General features: G+C 37.9%; 1 protein-coding gene across 1 annotated transcript in view; it reads left to right on the top strand.

Annotated features, from left to right (window-relative positions):
• Window positions 1-26882, top strand: part of CNTNAP2 (contactin associated protein 2) — a 1031263-nt gene that overhangs the window by 951457 nt on the left and 52924 nt on the right. The window contains exons 20-21 of the mRNA XM_064704986.1: window positions 1121-1254; window positions 14525-14618. Of these exons, the coding sequence (XP_064561056.1) occupies window positions 1121-1254; window positions 14525-14618 (228 nt within the window). The remainder of the gene's footprint in view (window positions 1-1120; window positions 1255-14524; window positions 14619-26882) is intronic.

Here is a 26882-nt window from a genome sequence, read left to right as displayed (position 1 = left end):
TGCACTGTTCTGAAAATCTGGATACTCATTGAGGTGACTAAAATATGGATGTAGTATAGTATATAATGTCCTAAACATTTTGGTGATGGATGAAGGTTGGATATGGACCATTTGCTGCTACAGTATTAAAAAACTATATGAACTAAATATACTTCGATTCCAAACAGTGCCTTAGTGCCCCATGAAAATCATAATTAGGATGATTTTACTACTGTTCTCTTTTATGGGTGAATATGAGTATTCTACATGCCACTCATTTTTTTCCCTTCATGGGAGAGAAAGGACGTGCATGAGAGAAATCCAACATCACACAACTAAACTGTAGTTATAGAGGTCTAAGTCTGCTCTTTTGGGCCAGAATATTTTCATTTTTCATCAAGAGTGGGGGCTGCATTTCCCTTTTCAAACATTCCTCCTTTTAATCAAATATTTAAATGTGTTATAAAGAGCAGACACTCCACTTTTGTTTAGAAAAGAAAAATCTGTCTGGCAGTATGTTATGAATATCAATTAGCCACTCCTGACTATACTTTTCCAACAATGTAACCTCTGGTTGTTATTTCATCATATAATACTAAATTTCCATGGAAGTCCAGACGGTCACTCATCAACAACAATTAAACGCAAGAGCAAGGAAGTCCCATGTGTAAATTATGTGTCAGTGCTAATTTGTTGTAATTTTGCCTTTATTCAATGCATGTCAATGGTTTATTCTTTAGAAAATGTTATGCTTTGTATAATTTCATAGAATTTTACTGCAGCAAGAATAATAATCTCAACAATAAAGTGTTACTTGATGTGCTCAATTTTGTACCAATTGTCCATATTGTTCAAGGCATAACTCCAATTTGTTTGGTTTGCAGTCTGAGGTGTTTACAAACACTGTGGTTTGGAAATGCTGGTCATTGTCACACTTCTGGGTTATAAACTAGAGGCAGTTTCGGCCCAGTAACTTTATAATCCCAAACACGAGCTCTTCTCTTACAGCAGAGACCAGCTATGAGAGCAATTAAGTGTGAAATGATAACAGCTGTATGTGAAAATAAAGACGGGAAAATAGCTGGTGAATAAAGATCAAAATACCTGAGGGTGCTTTTCACATTTTTTTCTTTTTCACTAGGGAATCTGCAAATTCGGTACAACCTCGGGGGCACCAAAGAGCCATACAACATTGACATTGACCACAGGAACATGGCCAATGGCCAGCCCCACACCGTTAATGTCACACGGAACGGAAGGGACATCGTACTGCAGGTGAGCTGCTCAGTTCCATCACTCGTATCTTGCAGCGTTTTGTTTTTTGATGGGTCTCCAGTCCTCTGAAAAGGTTGGGGCTATTTAGAAAATAAAAAGTACAGTAGATGGGGTTCTGCCTGCAGATCACACTCCTAGGAGTTAATAAAAGCTATTCACTCCCTCTGTTGCATCGACTCATGTTGTTCTGAAATCCTCATTTTAGTGTGATGACAGCTGGGCTAATACAGGTGTCACTGTAGATGCTCGAGGGCATCAGAGACATCTGGGCTGATAGATAACGTGGGACTTAGGATAAACCTGTGCCATTCTGGAGCAGCAGCTGGAAGCCAGGAGGGATACCCTACAGCATCTTAAATGGTAGTGAAGCCTGATGCAAATAATATCGTTCTGTAAGTCCTGAGTCTGCAAATGAGGATGTCTTTAAATTTAAATTTACCCTGCAGTCCAGTGAAATTGCATGAGCTGTTTTGCAAAGATGAGCAGATGCCTAAGTGTTTGTGTGACATAAGCCTGGGACAAAGAATATTGTTGAAAGCACATACCTCTGGCTTATTTAGGTTTTGGTACAGCGCAGATAGGAGCTTCAGCTCTCCATATATCACAGTTTACAAAACTTTGATAGGATAATGCTATTTATTCCTGAGGGGAGTGCTGCAAGAAGCAGTCAGTTTCCAGGCTGCCTCCTCTCTGTGGTCACCACAGAACTCTCTTTTCATTCCCTGGTTGTCACATCTGCAAACATGGAGACTGTGAGCAGGGTATAAGAACAGTTTTGTTGGCAGGAGAGTCAGGGGGATGGGAGACATTAATCTGGATTTGTTAGTTCAGAAGAAGCAAACCAAAACCAATAACAAATGAAATATAAAAAGGAGACGTTTCCTTGGGAACCAAGCCAAAAGGTGAAGGATGGTAGTCATCACTGTATTATCTACCTGAATATTAAAATAAATCCCTGACAATTACTATTTCAAGGTATTAAAAGGAAACTTTTCAGTGCATTACAATGTCATTTGACCGAGGCTCACAGTAATCAGAATAACACTGAATGCATTGAAGTAGAATTGTCACCAAATTATTCACAATAACAAACAACCTAAAAAATTCCAAACAATCTAAAAAATAAATAGGTGTACATCCAAACTCTTTTCAGGCTTTTGGAGGTTGGGAGGGATATATATTGATGTGTATGTCTATCTTGCATGCTGTTGCATTTATTTCTCCTACAGCTAGAAGGAAATAAAGGAAGACCTATAGTTTGGTGTCCGCATCCCTCTGATGTTAAATGCTTTTATTTTGGGGAAGTATGGCATGGAGTCCTAGCTGGCTGATTTAGGCAGATGTAAAACTAAAAAATTTACATTCCAAAGGGATCAGAAGAGATACCTTGCCCAGCTGGAAATTATGTACACAGTTAAATGTTCCAGCCTTGCATCAACTCACCTGAACTTGATTCCCAAAAATTCTTTCCCAGTGTTTTATGAGACCACTGCCTGCCTAGAACTTAGAAGAGTCAGAAACATTTTGGTTAGTGCTGATCTGCTGGGGTAAAAAACTTTTAATCTATTCAATGTGCCTAAAACTGATTAATGTAGCCACAAAGCAGATTCATTTGAGACTTATTAGATGAGATAATCTGTCTGATGCACATGCAAGAACAGGGAAAGAAAGGTCCCATACAAAGAAAATCCAGAGATCCTATTCCTCTCCTGAAAAAGACTATTTCTATTAAATTTTGTTTGACCTCCATAAGTTTATTTAATTACTTATCTGCTTACCTTCTGTAAATGAGAGAAATTATATGGACAGAAATGAATCTGCTAAGTAAATTGTTCACATGAAAATTACTCCTGTTCAAAAATGAACTCCTCACAGTGTTTGAAAGTACAGAAGATATAAATACAGTTTTTCTCAGTATTCAGAGGACAAATCACAAAGTATGAGTTTTCTCTTGCAGATCTGAGCTATGAACATTTGAGTAGACTTTTATTTCCTGCTAAATCCTTCTCCAACCTGATGAGCAGCTGGTTTGCTTGCTTTTAAAGAAGACAGCTTGCTTGCCAGGTGCTGTTGCTCACACTTCCACATCTCTACAGGGCATAAAAGTGTCACAAGAAGGATTTATTTCTCATCAAAGCTTCAATTCAAGAGCACTCAGTATTTTTGAGATCTTAACAGCAAGTTCATACCTGTCTTTCTAACTTACTGTAATAACCCTGTAGTGCCAGAGAGATTTAAAAAATCTGAAGCTAGGCAATAAATTGGTACCATATGAGCTGTGTGAATCAGAGTTTTAGCATGATTCTCAGGAGTTTCACTTACACATAAATATGAAAAAAGACTCATTAGTGAACTCTGTGAGACTTCACCTCATGCTGGCAGACAGGAAGCCACTGATTATTTACATAAAATCAGAATTTGAGGTGGGATTTGAAATCAACATATCCACAATGCTATATGTCTATATGGTAACAAAATAAATTCAAGAACAAATATTTAGTGTGAATTGCTTTTGTTATAATTGGTGTCACTGTAGATGCTCGAGGTGACACCTATTCCTACCATGCCATGGCAGTCAAGACTGAAGGTAGTAGCAAAGGCTCTGTCAAATAGTTTTTATATTCCAGTTTTATACATTCACTGACTGCAGACAAATCAATAGTTCTACATTAAATAACAAGCACTCAATTGTGTTGCCAGTGGTTTCTCAAGGATAAGGTTAAGAATATACAGTCAATTTACATGTCAGAAAAAGCAAATTACATAAATTCAGGGAGAAAGATATGCTTATTTTCTCATTTCCATGAGGGGGACAAAATTAACATTTGATAGTAATAATTCATATCCCTCCCCTCTAGTAAAATATCAGATACAAATAACCATGGCACACCTCCAAGGCTCCATTAGTTCACCTGTGGCAAGGAAAAGCCCAGACTTAGAGATGGGAAAAACATTATTCCAATAGACATTTCATGACATTTCATTAGGTTATGGAGGGCGAGTTTTACTTTGTTTGATTTCATTAGAAGATTTCATGCCTCAGCAGGGTATTTTACATATCATAAAAACCAGATCACTCTTTACCAAGTGTTCATGGGTGATTAACACTATTCACACATCAGTAAAATCTTCTTTGAAGAAAGCCAAGGACAAAAGCTCCCTAGAAGAGGTTCTGATCCAAAGTCCATTGAAGTAAATGAAAGGATTTCCATTGCCTCCAGCAGGCTTTAAATTGTACCTTAAAGAACTGTAGTAGTTGCATCCTGAGTGCAAGATTCATACCTTCTGCCTCTTTGCATGCCCCTGGGGTAAAATCAGGATGGAATCTGGATCAGAGACTTTTATGTTCTGTTGCACAAAGGTAGATCAGCCTACTACAAAGAAAAAATATAAGAAAAAAAAAGAAAGAAAAAAAGAAAGAGAAATGTAGGATATGCTTTGATTGTTAGTGGAATAAAGCTGATGGTCAGCAGGACTCAGACTGGGCCTGTCAGCTTCCTCACATGTACATTCTCAACAGGTGTCCAGATCTCCATCCCTGCTTTAAAGCCATTTCTGGCAAGGGGTTATGAGTCACAGTTTACAACACCTTCCTTGTTCCTGAGAAGGATTAAACCAGAGAAACTTCTTCAGGACTGAAGAAACTCTGTGCTAAACTCTCACTATGCTTTCAGGACAATTATCAGCAGCCACTGCTCATCTTCTCAGAAGGCCACACAGAAGGGTGCAGACAGTTCTCTCTTTCAGGCCTGGACAATATGTCAGACTGTGGTGGAGGGGCTGCACACAAATAATGGCGCACACACCATATAATCTCAATGTTAATTGCTGACTCTGCTCAAAATCAGCTAAATTATGAAGCTTTGTGGCTAAATGTTGACCTGAACTCAGCTGAGGCTGAGAACAATATAGAAAATATATTTGTACAAGTCTCCATTTTCCAGCTTCACCAGAGGCAAGCAAGGGTATACACCCATCTTTGTGAAAAATGATCAATGAAATATTTGACCATACCCAAATGAAATCAAGAAGAAACAAAATTTTTGCAAGAATTTTTGAGTTTCCATTTAGAGCTCTGCACTACTTGAAAAGAGATAGCAATTGCAAACTCCTATGTGTCTCTCACTGTTCAAAGAATATGTGAATACCACACCCCTAGATGGTTTAAAAAAGTAAATCATACAAAGTTAATTCAAAACTAATCTGAATTACAAAATAAAATGGTAAACATAACAGCAATAAAATAAAATGGGTGAAGCAGTCTGCATATAATCCCCATCTTAAATGCAATTAATATATATCAAAGATTTTATCATTGTAGATTAAATTTTGTTCCTGTTAAAGAAAGTGGGAACTTTCTCATGGTCTTCAGTGAGGCTATAATTTCATCTCCCATCATTATTTTTGCTGTAGTATCACAACCATCATATTTCCTCTATTTTGAAGCCTCAACAGAAAATTATCACTGTTTGAGCTCTTGCTTAAGAGGGGCCGTAAAAACATCACCAAATTATTTTCTGCAGCTAACCAAACAATAATGATAGCAGTAAAACAAATTTTGTAGAAAGACATTTTATCTAGCTTTAAAGACTTCAGATGATAGAAAATGTACCATATCCTTTGACTATGTCTCACAGTGCCAAGTACCATTCTTGTAAAGAATTTGCACCTAATTTACAGTTTGAATTCAACATTTAACTTTGGGATCTTTGTGTCTATGCTTGATTGATGAAAGAAATGTTTAATGTCAGGCATCACTCCCCTTCACACTTTCTTAGAGATGCTGATTAAAACATCTTTTCATCTTGTCTGCAAGATGCTAAATAAACGGATCTATTTTAGTACACCCTCATCCATCTAGAGTTTTTAAACAATTTTTTAACTCTTCTCTGAAACCTCTCACTTTTGAGTCACATTTTGAAAACATTTACCCTAGGATTAGAAATGGTAATGGTTGTTATGCCATCAAAATGACGTAGAAATACCATCTTTATTTATTTCCTTCATTTTCTGGTAATTATGCTGCCTCAGCTTCCTTTGGGTAGTGCTGTAAATTGTCTAGACACCAGATTAATCTGAAAAAGTCTGGTTCAGCTAACATTTAACTGGTAGGGAATGGGGAAGTAGTGCTCATGATTTGAAAGGAGCCAGTCAGACTGTATTTACAAATTCCATAGCCTCTGACATGAATAAAACATGTTTTAAGTATCCAGGACTTTAATCACAGGTAAAAGATGTAAACTATAGTCAACATCAATGCAACAGTTAACCCTCTGCTTTGTTTCCTCATACCCAGTAATTCTATTGTATTAAAAAAAAATTAATGAATTTCCGAAAGTATTGCTTAAAGGGGTAAAAAAATCATTTGTTCTATCAATAGTTAAGGCCTTCCTGCTGAAATGAATTATTTAAAATCCCTGGGGATACATCCTTTTCACTATGTATTGCCCTTCTGTAGTGGCAATGTATTGCTCAAAATGCTAGTGCCACAGAAAGGCAAACTCAGACCATTTTCTAGAGCAGAGCCATACATTAAATCTGCATGTTTGATGCATTAGCACTTAGTTTATCCATAACTGCTAAGCTCTTTTTTCAACCAGAAGTCACAAGGAAGTGATTTTACTCAGGTCTGAAAATTATAGGGTTTTTTTCCACAAATAGGTGACAAAGCAGCATAAGAAGCTATCAATAGATATCAATAAATTTCTGAAAATAAAACAAAGCTTTTATTGATATAGTATATCATGCCTATAACCCTAAGCATCATCTGGGTTCCAAAATATAAACAATTACAGACCCTGATCTTTTCATAATTCAAGTTCCCTCCAACTCTAAGGATGTTACAGATGTTGCAAATGACCAGGTGTTCAATACTGAAAAGTGGCAGTAAGCAACAGCCAGAAACAGCAGAACAGAATTTAAATTGTGTCTAGCAGAAACAAAAATCAGCAAATAATTCACTGATTATTATTTTTTACTGGTTCTTTTGTGCTTACAGGATAACCATGAGCTCCAAGTAGTTTTGTTAATTTAAGTCTTCACTGAAAATATTCAATTTCTTTATTTGACAGTGTGACACACAATATTTCATTTAAAGAGAGCAGTTATAGGCAGAACAGGAACCTCATAAATTAATAACTTCTACTCCCCCTTTGTGTGTGATAGAGTTGGTTAGTGGTATCTGCAGAGGTAAGGCAGCACATCCCCATTGAATCTCAGCTTGATGAAAGACAGACAAAAAGTTTTCAAAAACCATGTCTTGGTTTCAAAAGACAGGTGTCTGCTAAGGAAGACAGGAGCCTCCCCTAAAATGGAAAATGTAAACCCCCTCTCTCCAAATTGCTATAAAATTTAAATTAAGGGGCTCTCAGGCAAAAAATATGGGAGCAGGAATAACAGTTCTTTATTAAGGAAGAAAATAAGAAGATAAACTAAACAGTGCAGTAAACTAAAACAGCACTGACAGAGTCAGAACACAACCTGACACCCTGTGGGTCAGGGTGTTGGTGGCAGTCCCATTGGAAATGTGGCTGCAGTCCTCCTGGAGAGTCAGGTGTGGTTCTGTTGGAGCAGGGATCCTGTAGAAAGGGTGTAGTCTTCCTCTGAGGATCCAGTGGAAGAGACAGCTGTTCCTCTGGGAAATCCAGTGGAGAATCTGTGCTGGTGTTACAGAAGCTCAAGAGCATATCCAGGTAGGAATGCTTGGCTCCTCCCTCTGGGCAGAGCATCTCACAATGGGATGCTGTAGTTATTATTGGCCATGCAGTGACATTCAGTAGCCTGTTATCAGCACGTCTCCCTGGAGGGAGGAGTGGTTGTGGAAGAGATAAGGAAAACTGCCCTCTTAACAGAAGACAACTGCCATACAGATGGCAAATAGAATACAATTTGCTTGGCAATCCATAACTCCTTTCACTCATCAGGACATGGACATCCTATGTCTCTCTTATTGGAAAAACATGGGGAAACAGTGGGGAAAACATCATCCATAAATCCCCATCTGGGGATAGCATTGCTCCCTGTGGTTTCCCTGTAGCTGCTGCACAAAGGCAGAGGGAGATGACAAAGAATATATCTTTTAAAAAGTTTTACTCTTTCTGCATCAGCTGAGATAGTTTCAAACTTAGAGGGCTTTTGGAAGAATATTCCTCTTTACTTTCTGCTTTGCAAAACCCCTCCATAGGAGAGGAGCTCCTTCACACATCCATCCTTCTCATTTCCTTTAAGCAGAGGTTGTGTTGCTGGATTCAGAGTCATGTTTCAGCTGCCTTATCCCAAATTTGCCCATGTCTAGGCCACAAATGGTGGTAAACCCCAGAAGTGAAATGTCTTTCTCACCCTACACCCCCATTTCCTTGGGAAATAAAGCTCAGGCCTTTCAGGTCAGAAGGGAGAATGGTGCAGTCTGGTATTTCCTGAGTCTGCATATCAGAGCAGAGCAAAGGTCTGCAGGGTGTATCAGCAGGCTTATCCACCTCACAAATGTGTTACTTACATTGGCTATGCTGAAAATAGTTCCTTCTTCTATGATGTATTTTCAGTGATAAGAGTGTGTGTGTGTCTGCCTTGGCCTGTGTGGTTGCTGGTTTTATATAATTTTATTGGAATTAAAGAAACAATGAAAGAACAAAGAAATCATTAAGTAATCCCACAGTCCAGGACAAAGCTAAAAAAGTCAAAGCCTACCATGAAATAGGCGATTTCCATTGTGTGGAAGCACATACTGGACAAATTAATGTCCTGTGAAAGTCATCTTTAGGTACCTGAGGTAGATCTCTTTAATTTTAATGACTTGGCATTATATGACTTGCTATTGCTTCTGTTAACATTTATTGTAATTCATCTACTAAAGAGAGCAATAAAAAGTCAACAGATATGTCAAAGAAGCACCAGAGAATCATTCTAGTTGAAGAAGCCAGACTAAATAGTGTGCTTTTCCTTATCAGTGCTTCTGTTACATTTGAGTTATGTTTCTACATTTCCATTTAAATTTTATCCAAAATTTTGTGGATTTTTAGAGGAAGGCAAATTATCCCTGGCGTTATTTAGCAGAGCAACATCAGCTTTCAGGTATATATATAAGCTTTCTGCACATAAAGGATTCAAGTTTTGAATCAGAAAAAAAGAACTTTATTTTTCTTTCTGCAATGTATCTATGTTTCTATGTTTTTTCCATGTGTATATCACTTTAATCACATTTTTAATATAAATCCCTGCAAAAAAAAAAAAGAAACTTTATCATAAAATACTGTAATTGACCTTTATTTTTAAAAAAAAAAACAACTGCTAAAGGTTAAATCAGTGCAAAACATATTTTTAGGAGTGGTTCCTAAAAGAGCATTTGCCATACCTCTATAGAAATTTCATCTGCAGAGCCTCAAAACACAGTGCCAGCCTTTAGTTTGCCTTACATCACACCAGTGAAGTGTGTGCCTCCTCCTGGGTTCCAGATGAGCAGTGAGGCTGCAGGTCTGTGACAGTCCAAGGCAGTAAAAAATGCAGGGTTTATGGTCCTGCCTGTTTCTCTGTATCCACTCCTCATTTACAGTCCATGGCTTGTCCCTGCTCGGGCTCAGATCTGATCTGCACTAGCCTGGGTCAAGGACCTGACTCGTCAGAACCAGATCAGCGGAGCACCAGTGCCACACTGAGGAGGGAGCTGAACTGCACTGAGAGTGGCCACGATCAGCCTGAGCAATTACACAGTCCCCACTCCAATCTGCTCCTTTCCTCCTGTACTAGAGAAAAAAAATAAAATCAAACATCAACATATTAAAAAATTGTAAGTTTTTCCTAACCTTTTAGCAGGTGAATAACCTTCTATCTCTAAATGGTTAAACACTAATAAAAAGAATGTCATACTACCTCCCATTTGATTTTCACAATCAACTTTCTTCTTTCTCATACACTGCTATCATACTTGTGAGGAGCTGCATCTGAACACCTGCATACTGCCTTGTTATTTTCTTGGGGTCACATGCCTAGTCTGTTCTAGCTTTGTAGGCATTTTTGAGTAGGAACCTTTTTATTATGTATTATTATAGAATTTAGCACAAAAAGCCCTTGTTCAGGACTAGAGAAGTTGATAACACAAGTGATAAATCATCATAATCATGCAGAAGAGAAATAACTACACTGATCATGATGGTAACACCCCTTTCTTTATCCTGCTATTGCTGAACTCAACAGCAGAGCTGCATTGACATCAGATGATATGAGATTAAGCCTTACAGCATTATTATTCCATCTGATTTTGACAATTTTTTAATAAAATTTGCCCAGCATAAAGAAAGGCCTTAACTTTACAGCAGTACACAGGCTGGGTTGACAATGATTCAGATGTGAGTATATCCACAGGGTGAATATAAGGTATGCGTTGGTGTTTATACCCTTTTTTTCCCCCCGACTACTAAGGTGATGCAGACCTTATGCTTGCCCTTAGATTGATATCTCTGTTAATCTCAGAACTCCCATCAAGATTAGTTTTATTATCTAAGTGAACAGTAATTTAAAAGAAATAGCATTTTATTGAACTTCTGCTTAAATCCAGACAACTTCAGAAAAAGGCAGTCTGCCTTGGCATGACGTGACTTGAGAGCTGAAACTGCAAATTCCTCAGAAACTGCCACCCACTTTCATCTCTGTTACACTCAAAGCCACGCTGAATGTTTATATGAAGTTCAAATGAAATTACTGAATTTTTTAAAAAAAACGTAGCTGTAATGAAAAATCTTAAATATAATTTTTAAGCGCTAATTTAATACAAAATCATGACATCAACATCTGTGTATAAAGAGGTTTTATTTAATTTTCATTAAATAAGGAAATCAAATTATAATTCAAATATCATTTGACACTAGTAAGTCCTTTTTATTATGTGTTTTCTATTAGATTGGTAGGCTAGTATTTCATGCAAAAACTGCGGGCTATTCCGTTCCAGCTGCTTACACCGGAGCCCCCACTGGATGGCAGTCACATGCAGCTTTGGAAAGAATTCAGCATCATGCCTGAACACACAGACCTCTAAAGAAACCCGAGGCTGAGCGTCTCTAAAATAAAAATTTGTTTCTTTTATCAGGTAATTCTAGTTTAGTACAAAGATATGCAATAAAAGCAAGTGGACAGAAATCTTCCCATTCCCTCAGCCTCTGCTCCCTAGACCCACTGTCTTGTGGTGCATCATTTCATTCCAGGTGCCAGGATTAGAGAAAGGCACTGCTCAAAGCTGTGGAAAGCAATGCAGGTGTCCCCTGACAAGAGATGCCAGAGCTGGCAGCAGAGCAGGAGCTGGCTCTACCACTGATCAGAAATGTTTGCCCCAGAAAATTGTTATCAACAGTTTTTATAATAGAGATTTATTTTAACTAGGAATCAGAGCAACCGAAAACTTCAGACAGTCATTAAAACAATCCACAGTTGAACCCATTAGGATATCTTTCCTTGACTTCAACGAGATGTGAAAAATGTATGTGAGTGGCTAGATTCAGGGGTTCATGCAGTATAAGAAATCTGTTTAAACAAGTAAACCTCAACAGCAAAGTGTTCTTGTTAGAGCCTGGAATGCAACACATCATCACTCTCATGGTTGCAATCCCTTTTGCCTCTGTACCGGGATGGATCCCTTGGGACTTCAGCTCTGCTTCGTTGAAGTCTCAAGGGAAGGTGAGGTCACTGGAAGGATTATGGTGGGTTTTTTTTAAATCTGGCCAACGTTGCTGCTAACAAAGCTGTTCCAAGATGGGGAAAGAGAGGGCCTTTCCAAATCCTGAACGCTACCTGGACACAAAGGGAGCCTTATCACGCCACAGCTGGCAGGATTTGATATTCTGTAATGTCCATGTAAATGGTCACAGTGGTTCATCCTGAAAACTGACTTTTTATTTTAATGCATATCCTGCAGACACAACCCATGTAGACAGGTAGAGGGTGCCTCCACATCTGGCAGGGGTGACTTTTTTATTACTTGTTACTACTAATTTGTTACTCCGACACTGAACACATGGCTTACTGCTTTAGGACATCCAGCATGCATCGATAAGTATAGATGGATATTTCATTTATTCATATTTTATCGATTAATGATGATCTGATCAACACCACAGCCTAGAGTCCAGATCACAATAAAAATAAATATTTTTAAATTGCTCCAAACTGATTCTGAAAAAGAAAGAACCCAAATGTTGGTGATACTTGACAGATACCAACGTAAGTAGTAGCATGCCCAATTATTTTATCAGAGTTACTTCAGCATATTTTATGTCATATTAATAAAGGGAAAACCTAGAAAATTAGTCCTGTGTAGTACTGGAAAAAATTCCACTGCAGGCAAAGTTACATGAGGTTAACCTCTTAAGATAGGAAAGGATGGAGAATCAGTGTTTTGTGGATTAGTTTTCACCAATCTTTACCTGATACACTTTTCTAAAGTCTACACTTTTCATTTAATCACCTTAAGGGTAAATACCATGACAGATCTAAGCCATTTCTATTTTCATCCTGAAAAAACAAGAAATTTTTTTTTCACCTGATATGCTACAGTTCCCATTGAAAATGCATCTCACACTTACAATGTTGGATGCTGCGAATTTCCCTTCCATCAGGAAAACCAATACCAAGCACTCAAGTGGAGTCTCTATTTAGTAGGGCCTGAGGTTGCTTGAGGTTGGGATCTGTTTACTGTTTTAACCCTTTGTATTCACTTGACTACACTTTTTCCAAAATAACTCTTTTCACCTTGAATTTATATGATTCTAATTTCAGGTAAAAGATATATTTCTGCTCTTTTTTAAAAATCTAAGAAAAACTGTTCACAATACTCTGAACAAACTGAAGCTCCTTATTTTCTGAGTTAGAAGATAGAACTATGTTTTTCCATGTATTTATCTCAAAATAATTAGTGTAAATACAAGTTATGATAAATTAAAAACAATTTCTGAACTTTAAGACTTAGTAAACCTCTCTTGCCATCTGCAGAGATTTTTTTTTCCTGTGTCCTATGTATATACACTTTTCTTCTTGGGGTTTTATAAGGGGAATTATAAGAAAGACAGGACTCCTCCAATTGTTAGAGTTTTTTGAGATGGTTGCCTCTGCAGATTCATGACCCCGGCGGGCTTTACAACTCCCTGAGCTCATGGTGTTCCAGGGTACCAGGGGATTCAGCCCTTCAGTTCTGTGCTACCTGCCAGTCACTTACTTTTAACCACTGAACTGAGCATTCGCAGTATCATTAAAACAAAGTAATCCACTACACTTACACTTTGAAATTATTGAAATTATGAAATATGCAAAGATTATTTTTGAGATTGCAGTCTGATTTGCATTTCTGAGAATTTACTTTTGCAGTCTGTTGCACCCGGCAAAGTCTTAAATCACATATATGAGTTTCTATCCTGTTTTGTGTCAAGGCAAGGCCAGAATAAAATAAACTATTAGTGCTCTGTCCTCTTTAAGCCTGTGTAATAAACATGTAAATCTGAGAAAATAAATAACAACAGTAAAGATAAAAATTCATTCCAATTACCTTTATGAAATGTGAAATCAAAACTCCACTGAGCTATATTAAACTATGTTAATAGCACTATTACCAAGCATAGGCAATTCATTTTATTACTCCCTTTCTTCACATTTTTCTGTTAAATAGCTAAAATCCAGGGGGAAATATGCTAATGTGATGTGATTGCTGTGCCATATCGGGGACAATATGCATTTCCTATAGATTAAACTATTTAGCTAAGTTGATTACTCTTGAATTTATTTAGGTTCCAATAGGCGTCATCACAATCAGATCGAACAACATTCTCAACAAGAAAGTAATAAGCATGAAGTGCAAAAAAAGAATGCCTGATTAATTTATGACTTTTCTGAGAGAAAAGAAAAATGCCCAACACCTGAATTAGTCTCAAATTCCCAGCTATGTATATCTACCTTCAGCAGCAACATAGGTCCCAAATGGAAATCTATTTCTATGGAAAGAAAAAGTTGTTTTATTATTGATGCTGTTGTTATATTTAGCAATTGAAGAGCGTGATGTGATTCTAGAAACCAGAACAAAAATATATTCAGTATAAGTATTCTCCAGGCCTTGGGAACTGTGGAGATGGCAGATATGGAAGGAAGGGTATTTACTCTTGTTTTCCCTTTATGAAAATGAGAGTGTATTGGACAGTTATAAGAGATGGCATAAACCCTATAAAGTAGACCTGATTGATCAGAACTGTTATAAACGGATCAGTTTAAAATACTCATCATTTCTTTTCTCTTTCTCCAGCTTGATCACTATCCTCCAACAAGTTACAGCCTGCCAGCCACATCTGACATTCAGTTCAATTCCCCAAAGGCACTATTCCTAGGAAAAGTCATAGGTAAGATTTCATTTTGTACCTGGGACAATGATGTGTGTGTAGCAGGATGCTTGCTGGACACGTGGTACAAGTGGTGATACTGGAGTTATGCCTAAAGGAGGGATTAGGTTCACCCTGTCACAGAGGCTGATGAGCACACAAATAAATAATTTTCTGCCATGGACTGGGGAAAAAAAAGGGTTTGAGCAACAAGACCCTTGTAACATCCTCTCTCAGTGTCAGATGAAGGCAATCCAAGGAAATCACTGAGACCATTGCTTCTACCAGGAGACACTGAAGTTATTTTGAATATCATTATTCACTGTGAAGTTATGGTGTGCCTTGTATAATGTCTTTATCCATGCAGACAGCCTTCTTATCCTAGAACATCCTCTAGCAAACCACCATTCTCTCCCACTAACATCCACCAGCAGGGTCTTTTGGAGTGTGTAACACCTGCAGCAACACCCACCTGGACATTTTCTATCCCTTTTATGGATTCATGGTTATTTCCAGTGCAGCAGCTTCCTGGCCAACTCACCAGATGAACTCAAGGGGAAATAAAGATGCCTTGGCCTCACTTTTAGACCTCCCTTCGTTCCATTGCCTAATTTTTCTGCTACTGGCTTCTTACATGAATTTCCAGGGTTACTCACTTCAAGAAGCAATTCTTCCCAACATTTAGAGTTTTTAAGGAGGGTTTTTTCCCCTTTCCAGAGATAAAGGGGAATTAATATTATTTCCTCTAAGCACTTGACACAGAGATATGGTTGCTTGAACTCAGTGAAGAACTTAATCGAGAAAATTGAAAACTTTTCTTTTTTAAGTGGTTAGGGCATTGATCTGTGAACCCTTTGCACTGTTTTTTGAAGTGGTAAAGAAATTGACCACATAGCTAATGGAATTCTTTGTAGATACATTTTTCCATTTGTTTTGTTTTTAAAATTTAACATGCAGAACTTCTGTTAAATAGGAAATGAAAAGCCTTTAAAATCACTGGCTATCAGGAGAGTCATGAACTATTTTCTAGTACTTTCCAAGTCAGTTCTGTTGCTAGTACAAAAGTTGATGCAGTCTGATTTTGGACAGTCCCTGGAATCTGGCTACCTTACTGCATTTAACTTGGGCATCTGGACTGGAGCTGATGGTCTGATTTAATTTTTTAATAGCATGGGATTATATTAGCCCTTTGGGAATATGATATTATTTTGCTTCTTCCTCTCTGCTTGTTAATGTTTTTTGCAGATAAGGCATTTTATTAAGAAGAAAAATGTATCACTACTAAAGAAACAAACAAGAAAACAAAAAAAATCCCTTTTTACTCTTTCTTCCAAACAAAAATTGGACTTCACTGCAAAGAGATAGATTTCCTGGTGTAAAATGGTTGTGCAACTGACCATGTCTGTTGATGAGCTTTACTGTGCAGCTCTCAGAGTCATGTTGAACTCAGTTAAAAAGGTTACCCAAGTACAACAGTTTGAAGGGCAAAGTAGACATAGAATTTAGCACCTTCAAAGGCTCTAGCTGTCACCTCATACTGACAAGACATATTTTAGTGGTCTAGAGGGATTAGAACCAACAGAGGATCTGGATACATAGATCAAGTTGCAATTTGTGCCCATATGCAATTACATTCTCCAAATGGGCAATATGGGAGCAGCCTCCCATTTCATTGCTGCTCTGGCATCACTTGCATTCAGTTTCTGTTGTTCCCATACAAGGCAATTCTTATTTGTCAGCAAAAATGAATGCAAGACCCTACTTTTAAAGACAGATGGGTTTTTGAAGAGCACTCTGGAACAATCTTACTGGGAAACTGGTCTTCTGTCTGTCTTATTTCCATTTTTATTGGTGTTATTTGCATAGGAGCAGCCGCTTCTGCACCAGCTGTTCTTGCTGTGATAGAGAGTTCATCTGCTCCCCGTCAGAAACGATCCCTTGTCCAACACCTCCCACAATGCAACACCTCTCTCTGCTCTAGGTGTTACAACAATATGGATGATTAATAATGTTATTTGTAAAATTGTAAGTGCTCAGAATATTTTCTGCAAAGCAGGAAGGTCACATCAGAGCAACAGCAAAATGCTTGAGTTCCAATCAGGGAGAACTTTTCTTCTTTAAGTAGAGATGTTTTCTGTTTCCTTGAAATACTGTTTTAAAAAATGCATTTGTTCACTGGCTTGAAAAATACTGATATAAAATAATTGTAGTCTTTTGGAAAACTAGAGGTAAAGGCACTTAGTATATAATTCTTACCCAGGTAAAATGGATTACAATTTGAGGTGGGAAATAAAGCTGAAACACACAACAAATGAAAAACCCTATTTTATGTGTGTGTGTAGCAACAAAAATAATAACACTAGAGAAATATAGGATTTCACAAAAAAATGAAAGAAAGGTATTGTTAATTAACATTGTTAATGTTTCAAGGAAGTTCTTTAATCTGTTATTTAGATGTATTTAGGCTTTGATGGCTGACAGACGAGGCGAGAGGGAAAACCAGGATTTCTGGATGATAAGTTATGAAGACGAAAAAGTGAAAATTAGACAATGTGACAGGCATCTACATTTTCATGTAGGCTGCAACTTTCAGCTCACTACTGCAGTAGGATAAAGCAGAGCTTTGATTTTTCCATTAACTGCAGATGGTTTGGATGCAATACTTAGCTTTGTCTTCACATCCTTTTTGGGAAACTACACCTGTATTCTCTTAGTCTGTACTTTATTATTAAAATTGGAACTTTTTTGGCATTTAATATGTATTTATAAGTCATTAGCTGGAGATAATTACACATGATTTTGTGAAAGTATCATTCTGGTGAACAGAAATAATTTGAGAGTTTGTCTAACAGGATATATGATTGAGCACAGACACACCAAGCTCAGACAAGAGTTGCTCTTGAGAAAGTGGCAGGGAAGTAAAGGAAATGTGCTTCTTGTCATCATTTCCACCAACCACTCCAAATTAAATTGTCTCTTTTCAGAAATCCTTAAATATCCACTTGGAAACAATTGACATAATACAAGTCATCATCACACAGATAATCATTTTCAGAACTGACAGCTGTCCCTGCAGCTCACCTCTGTGGGCTCCATTTCTGTCTCTGCCTCAATCTAGTGCTCTTCAGAGACTTCTAGTAATGGTAGCCAAAAGGGAAATTTCAGGTTTCAGGTCAGTTTCAGGTCTGCCTTCCTTCTTACAAAAGCAGATGCCATCACTCTGCAGCTAAAGAGAGGTCGTAGAAATCAACCCCAGGGCCTGATTCTTTACACAAAAAGTAGTTGCCTTGAGAAGAAGTGGTAAAAGGTCAATTTCTAGATGTGGTGGGATTTTCCTAACGTTAATGCAAAGATTTTTTTTATTGTAACCGGATTGGACTGACTGGGTTTTTTTACTGGTGTTTGTGGTGAAAATTGAAATTGGAGAGGAGATATTTCTCTGGATTCATTGTGACATTCAGCAACTTGGACTGATGGGAGGTAAGACCAGCTTACATCTAGCCAAGTAGTTAATTTCAAATGTGCAAAGGAGAGAACACAGAAATACTTCACAAAAAGGAGGAGATAAATGGTATTTCTTCATGGCTCAGGTAGGGTATAGAGAGAAGAACTGCTTTTTTCTTGCATGGCATCTGTCTGCCAATAGATACTGAATAATAGGAGGCAAAAGTTCAGAATGCTTTGAATTTCCAGCAGTGAACAATGGCATTTATTCCAAGAGGTAAGCATTCTTCACTCCTAGATAAGATACTTTATTTTCTATAGAAAAAGCTTGGCAGTTTGGTGCTTCATTACTTGTAGCTGAAAAACATCAATGACCTGCAATGTAATTCATCCTACCAAAACCATCACACACTTTCAAAACCAGCTTCTGATCTCCATGTTTCCACACAACTGCAGAGTTTCATCACTTAGAGGGTTTGTTTTGTGTCAAAGAATGAATATTTTCTCTCTTTGAGAGCATTTGCCATTATTGAAAAGGGGCCATTGATAGCCTTTATAAAAAAATTATGAAGGATAAAGGCATATTCATATTTAGTGCTCAGTTTGGGCATGCTTTTAGACATTGATATCATATGATATGAAGTTATTGTTACTATATATAAGATACCAGTTTAGAATTAGATCTCTATATTGTAGGGCACTTTTTGACACTTTAAGCTTTATATGGTAGAAAATAGTGCAGAGCTGTAAATAGATCATGAATAATTTAAAAGTATTCTTCTGCTTCACATCTTTGGCATGTATCTACTACTACTTGATGATCATAATGCAGTTAACACCTCATTATATATGTGAGGAGTGTGGCATTCAGAGCTGCACAGCTTGAGCTCTGCTGCTCTCCTTCATTTTGCAGTGCCGGGAGACACTCCGAGAGCAGGGTAGCTCAGCCAACTTTCACTGATAATGAGAAAAAAAAACAGCTAGCATGCAGTAAATTCATCCACCAACTTACTTCAAAGTAACTGCCTGCTGCTTCATTTCTGAGCACCAGCATTGACATTCAGTACTGTAATCTCACTGAGAATGCTCCTTGTCATATGGGGAGCCCTCCTGCTACAGCAGGTAGCAGTCGAATATTAAAGATGTGCTTTCCTCCGCATGAGTTATGTATGAATGTTCATACAAAAATATAACATCTGGACAATTCCTCTTCTCCTACTCCTCCTGTATAATGCTATCAGCCTGGCTGAAACACCTCTGGGATTAAAAATTGCCTGTCTCTCTGATCTCAGGTCTGTCTGTCCATACTCACTCTTTGAAGTGTTTCTGGTAAAGATGGAAATGTTCTACAGCTCTTCTGGTCAAAACCTGATCAAGATAAAAGGAATTTTTCTTTTCTTTCAGACCTCTGATTTTGATCTATCTGTTTTTTCTCTGAGAGATCTTAACCTACAAGCCATATTCAGAAAGGAACATTTCCATCTACAGGTCTCCCATCCAAAGGACATGATAAACACTTTGAATTGCCAGTTTGACCCCAGTAACTTCTGAGGCAGAAATTAGGGTAGCTCAAGTGAATTTTATCATTTGAGAACCAAAATGAAGAAGAGAAGCCAAGAATATGCATTGATGCCATTTTGTATCCATGCAGCATCTTCTTTCCATTTTTCAGAATATTGCAGGATTCATCTGCTATAGGTCCAGAGAGCCAGAAGGTAGACCCCAGACAAAGTGGATTAAATTGGATGTTTAGATAATCTCAGTTGTCATGAGTATAGCCAGCTTTGCTCTTCTAAAATTTAGCTGGAGGCATTTCCTCCCACAAATTTTTCACTCTCGCCCTTCAGGTGATTCTTCACGTCTCAGCCCCTCTCTCATACTTTGTAGTGGCAGCTGCCTTTTCATTTCCTGTTGCACTATTCTCTGTGAAAAAACTTCACTGATTCCCAGTCTTAAACTCTTCCATGGGCTTTCAACAGCTCCAGAAGGTCACCTTTTACTCTCATGGTCTAGGCACACATACCAGCCTCTGACAGGATGCAGGAGTCTCCTTAATTCCTAAATTCTAAAGTTGTTTCCGTTGTGCTTTAACATGTCTCAGAAAATTGATTCATATAGATCACTCTACAGAATCTTGCTGAGAAAGTTATCCCATTCTTTTACAGTTCTTTCCAAAGTATTCATCTACTGTCTCTGAAAAATAAAAATTAAAAAAAAAATAAAAGGGAAAAAATAAAAGGAGACTGTAAGGTAAATTCATTTGGTTAATGCCATTTTAAACAGAGTATTTGCACAAGCCTTATCTGACATTCAAAACTATGATAACACTATTTAAAAGCAGTGCAATATAATGAAAACTTTAACTCCAGTAATTAGACTGACTTTTCCTAGCTTCTGTATTTTGTTAAGGTAGCATATCTTGCTTATACAACATTTCCCTACCCCAGGAAGGCAGGAATTACATTGCCTGTACTGTGTAATATCTAATACTAATTTATTTCAAATGCAGCTGCTTTCAAGGCTCAAAGAAAGGAACTGAACATGACAGAGGCATCAATAAAACCTGCCACTGGCCCCATAAAATTCTAATGGCATAGATAGCAAAATCGAAGAGCTCAGAGCACCTTCAAGGCTTATAAATCACTTTAAAAAAAAAAAAGTGTTACACTCTGAAAAAGCCCAAGGTATTCCTGAGGCTGAAAGTATAGCATCTTATAATTTTCCTCCAAGTATATTCAAAGGAAAAATCAAAAATTAGAATAGAACTCCCCAAAGATTACAGACAGAACTGACAAAAAAATGTCTTTAATAAGCCAAGGCACAAGTCTTAACATTTTATATTACTTTACCTAGCTTGGGCAACCTCTGCCTATAGTTCCAGATATAAAACATTCAAAAATAATGTGAAAATGCACTGATGATGTGATCAAAAATAGTTACAGAAATAGCATTCTGGCCATATTGTTTTGGCTGAGGGCGCAGATTACATACATGTCCTTCCTTGTAAGAACAGCTACAGAAATTATATCTAATTCAAAACTCACTCATTGTTTGACAACTGAAAAAAAAAGCTCAGGATTTATCTGACACTTGTTTCACTTAGGGAAAAATCACAGCAAAACAACACACAGCCTGACCAAAATATTGCAGAGGTTGTCAGACAGAAAGGGAGGTGACTCATCAGAAGATCACTGGGATCAAGTCCCTTTCCCTCAAGACCTGTACTAGCTTTCCCTCCCACCATGGATAATTTGGAAGTGCCTCTGTCCTCCTCTGATCTGCAGTGGCTTCTTATACCAGAAGCACCAGAGGTTTTCTATAACCTGGAGAAAGTTTGCTCAGGTTGCTGGAGAACCTGGGAAGAGCCAGGGATGTGGGATTTTCTGGAGTATGAATTAGATAGGAATTTCATGGTGTGTGCTGCTGTGCCTTACGCCTGGACAGCTTCCATTCTCTCAGAGAAGCCTGGGCTTGTCCATGTGGTTTTGAGCTGTCCAGCTTTTTAAGATGAAATTCATCTCTGTTCAAAGGCTCTACACAATCTTCACATTACTAAACTCTGCTTAAATAGACTGGATATAGACTGTAAAGTAAGTTTATATTGTGCTGCTGCTCTTTGCAAAAGAAAAAAACACCTGTTCTGCATTAGTATGTTCAAGACATAGTAAAATAAACATGTTCCTCAAACAATATTAAGTCATAAATAAAAGTGAAAATAAGGTAATCTTTCTTTAGGACCTTTATATAGAACTATAAATCCATAGACTAAATTATTCATGATGAATAATTTGTTTAATTCCCAACATCACAAAAAGAAAAGTAAGTATATAAACTACGGAAAGACACTTCAGCAATTTCCTGTTTAACCAGACCTTTGCCTTTAGGCTTTGCATTTCTTTTAAAATAAATGCTTTCACTGTTTAAATTACAGAGCCAAAACCTAGCTGATGTCCTAATTTCAAGTGTTTCTGCTCAGCAAATTTTAAAGCTATATATATACACTCTCTAAATAAGTCCTTTATGATAGGTACAATAATGCATTCTCCATCTGCATATTTCAGGGAACACTTAAAATACTATTAGTTGTCATGGAGAAGGAACTCATTTGGAAGACTGTGTGATTCCCAAAGGCTTCAGCTACATCCATGCTGTAAATAAAAATAGGCACTGTGGTTATATCAGTGATCTTGCTTTAAAACTTGCCATGCCAATAGAATTGACACCACTCAGCAGGAACTGGTTGTTTGAAATTATTCTGTTAAATCTTTTTTTTCTTGTTTTTTTGGGGGATTGTTTGTTTGTTTGTTTGTTTGCCTGGGGGTTTTTTGTTGGTTTTCTTGTTTTGTTTTTTTTTTAGTAGGTTGGGGTTTTTGGTGGGGGTGTGTCTTAGGGTATCTTGCAAAAATTATAGAAGTATCAAGAAAATTATGTTGTAAGTACTAAGATAGGATAGGATAGGATAGGATAGGATAGGATAGGATAGGATAGGATAGGATAGGATAGGATAGTGTAGTACAGTACTAGGGATAGCATTGGCTTTAAAAAGCTTCTTGAATTAGATTCAGAGGTTTTTCACAGCAAACTCAATGTCACTAATGGCTCCTTGTGCTGCAGCTTGCTTGTTTATTCTGATACTAAATCTTGCATAATAGTAGCAGTGTTATGTCATTGAACATGACAGTCACTGATTCTTAGATTTATTTGCCATAATAAAACTGCATTTAATCTGTGATACAGTGACTAATTCATAAACTGCTCCTTTAAATTCAACGGGAATAAAACTTGCATGTTTACAACTTTCTTTTTAGAGACGCCTGTTTCCTCTCCCATAAATGTACACCACTACCTAGAAATCTCTCCTTTATGACTATATGAACTCACAAATCTACCTCAGTGACTCCCAGTTACTGTACCAGCAGGGTTGCATTCCACTGGCAAAGGAAGCCATTGAGTAAGGTTACAGTCAGTCTCCCACCAAAAGGCAATATTTTCCTTTTGTTCTGTCTGATAGCAAGATAATATATACTGGCACTGGTTTTATTACTCCTTCCTGCTTTCTGTCCTCTTAAGACTGTGTTCTGAGTTTTACCAGTCCTTCCTTCTTCTTTTTTTGGAGAGAGATTGCAGTCTGTCTCATTGTTTCATGAAAATGCTTATTGAAGAATAAATAGTCTCCTGATCCTTCTGATCAGTTGCAGAATCCAAACTGTGTAAAGGCTGCACCATATTATAGACAGTTATCTCAAAAATGTCCAGGGAGAGAAATGAATTTGTCATCGAGCATCAGAAAAATTGAATTTTTTTAAAATACTTCAGATAAAATGACTCCTCCCAAAAAAAAAAAAAAAAAAAAAAAAAAAAAAAAAAACTTTTTTCCTTTTAGAATAATTTGAAAATAATTTTTTGGGCTGTAGGTGATAAGACACCTCAGAAATACTGACATTGTAACACATCTTCAAAGCAAAGTACTGTTACAATTGCTAATGTAATTCATCAAGCTGTCAAATCTTTCTCAGCCAAATTTTATTTGATTTCAGTTTAGCACCTTGAAAATATGTACTTTCTTCACCCAGTAAAAGCTCACTCAACATAACATTAGCATTTGTCAGTCTCCCTGGAATAATGGCAACCTCTTGGTTTCCTTCTTCTGCTTTTTACATGGGATTCTTTGCAAGACAGTCAATGACATGACTAATGAAATTAGGAATGGCCTACTATTTCTTCTACTATTAATTTGACCAAGACTTAAACATTTCGCTTACATTTTTCATAGGTAACATCTTAAGATTTCCACTAAAATAAATGTAGACAAAACAAAGCATTTAATAAGCTAGTTGCCAAATCTGACTTTCTGGAATCACAGGATGAGAGTGAGAGTTTATGAAGGCCATGCAAAGGCTAATGAGCTCTCTGTAAGCCATCCTCTATATAAGAAAACAGCATATGGAGAAAAACCAGCTTATGGAGAAAAGAGCATATGGAGAAAAAACAGCAGAGTGTCAGTGGCTAAAACTGATCTGACTCTAGAAGTACAGAAACTTGGTGATTGCAAAAGCTACAGGAGAAAGACAGGGACGAGAACTTCAGACACAGCTTCTCAAAGCATTTTACATTCCCTTAGGCAAACTCAAGCATTATCTTGCTCAGAGCAAAGGAACTGATGTTATTATATCAGGGAGCACAAGACCCTGCTGAGCTCCTAGGCCAGCATGAGAAGGCAGGATATTTAAGTGGTGTTGTAACATTATATCAGCTGGAGCAAAAGGATTTTTACACTGCCATCCTTTCCGGTACTTCCTTTACCTCGGGAAAGGAGCCGAGGCAGCAGCTCTCCACTAAGTGCCTGCAAGCTTGCAGGAACCCACAGATTTCTCTCCATTAATGCATACAGCATATCTTAATTGCTTAAGTCTGTTATCTTGACTTTGTAATAGTGTCCCCTCCAGGGATGAAGGAATGCCTGGCTGGCAGCTCAGTTTGCATTGCATCTGGTTCCTGGGTGTTGTTTGTGGTGCGCCACATCCTTTCTGCTGAGGGATGCACTGAAACCAGAGTATTACATTTATGAAGGACCTTTTTTTTTTTTTTTCTGGAATTAGAATAACAGGCTGCACCCTGTCCTCATGCAGGAAAATAAATGAATGGCAAATACTAGAGTTGTGATGCATTTTCACTTTATTCTGAGGGGATCAGAGAGGGAATGGAGAACAGGGAGGAAGAGTGGGACATGATGAGCTTGACAAATTCCCATTTTGTGCTCCATCTGCCCTCTTTCTAGCTTCCCTCATCAGGAATTTATCTTTTAAGATGTTCACCACAGCATTCAGACACTATCTTCTATTCCCAACGTGATTCCTTTACCAACAGTACTGCACACTCAGCTCTTTCTGCACTGGTTTTGTGGCTTTCCAATGGTGTACATGGCATTTACACACCAAATTAATTTCTGTTACTTCCAAGCTGGCCATTTCCAATCTTTCCTTAAGACTCACCTATTCCTGGTTTGGGGTGGTTTTTTTGAAGAAATTTACTTTGTACATAATTGTCAAAATAATGTACTTAGTCAAATTAAAAGCCATGTTAAACACAAACAAAATCATAATATGGGGCAGAGAGGTACACAAGTTCCCCTGCATTTCTCTCCCAGTTCCCAGCCTGTTTTGAGCTTCCCCAGAGCCCCATGTAAGGGCAACAGTCTGAGGACACCTCTTTTAACTAAAAATTGTGCTGCATTTCAATAATGTTTCAATTACATAATCAATCTCCAAAATAAAAGAATTTAGGGAGCTCTGCTCATACACACATTTGTTATAGGCCTCTTGCCTAGCCCTATCTCTCTTCTGCTCCCACTCTCATCCTCTGACTCCCCTCACTGTTCTGCCTGGTTCCCTCTGGCTGCAGCTCACATCCAAGTTTGCAGCAGGCAGCTTTTATCTCAGCAGTGCTCAGGTCAGGCTGCATCCTGTTGCTGCAGGTGGATTCAGCGTGCTCTGTCTCTGCTGCTCTGGACCCAGCTCCTTCTCTGCTCTGCTCATCCACATTTCAATGGCCCTCAAGCTCCCAGGCACTCAGACCTGTGGTGTAGTGGCAAAGCTCTGCAGATCAGCTTTCTCCAGCATGACCAAATTGTGCCCCCTTTCTTCTTTCTTCCAGAGCACAATTGGAAATCATCAAACAAATCTATGTTTTGAAAAAGAAAAAAATAGAAATTACTATCAACTGGTTAGACAATTTTCTTTCTGTGAGACTTAAGAAGCTGATGCCTTCTGAATTTCAAGTTCTTGTTGCAAATTTGTGTAAATGCCTCTGGAGGGGAGATAAAAAAAAAGAAGATCCAAAGCGACTAAGGAGTGGCATGGGAAAAGCTGTGAGAAACACAGACGTAGGGAACAAAATGGTGGTGACAAATCAAGAGTGTTGATAAGCAAGAGAGAAGGCTGATGCCAGATGCAGATCAAATAGGGATGTCCTACTTCTCTGGTGCCAGATTGGAGGAATAGACAGCTTGGAAAATGGCACTTGAAGAGCTACCCTTGGGAGGTACCAGTTTTTCTTGTTTCTTTGAGTTTTTCTTACTTCCTGACCATGAGTCAAAGAAATGAGCATATATATCTTTACCTCACCCATCTGCTCCTTCTTAATTATTGTGGATTGGCATCTGTTCCCTAACAAAGTCAGATCTCCTGTCAAAATGCACAACTGTCCTAGCTGAGCATGTGGCACTTTGGCTTCAGCATGTGCTGCTTTCAGAGATCTCAAACAGAGAGCATCAAGTTTTGGGCTGGCTCATTTCCACCCTCTTGGACCTCCAGTCACAGTAATTCGGTGTCAGGGACAAAATGAGCAGCACACTGCTCTCCCTCTCCATATGCAAGAATGAGCAGATGAACAGGATTGCGTGATCAGTGACCTTGCTGTGACCTTTGCAGTTTGAGATGCTGACAGAATGACCCTGTCTGACCAGTAACCTCACTGCTTTGCTGTTTAACTAATTTGCAAACACATCAGCCAAGCCTCTTATGGTAAACACTTCAACTAGCCACAGATTTCCTAAGACAAAAGGACAGGGTATTCTACATCCTAAACTCCTGCAATCTCAATTTTGCCTTCATCTTTATTATCTCTATTGCTGCCTGAATCAAACTCTTCCTGTTAGTAACAAACTGGAGACAGGGAGAAATGAAATGAAATAAATATTCATTTATATCTTTACCAGTTTTCAGATGGATTCATCCACAAAAATACCAAGTATTTTTTTCAAAGGATATTGGAGATTTCTTGTGCCATTATTCAGCTCCTCTTGCAGGGCTTGGTGCTGAGCATGCTTAAATACAGTCCACA

This window comes from Zonotrichia leucophrys, chromosome 2 (genome assembly GCF_028769735.1).
Source record: "Zonotrichia leucophrys gambelii isolate GWCS_2022_RI chromosome 2, RI_Zleu_2.0, whole genome shotgun sequence".
Taxonomy (NCBI): Eukaryota; Metazoa; Chordata; class Aves; order Passeriformes; family Passerellidae; genus Zonotrichia; species Zonotrichia leucophrys.
This window is presented reverse-complemented; position numbering and strand designations above follow the sequence as displayed.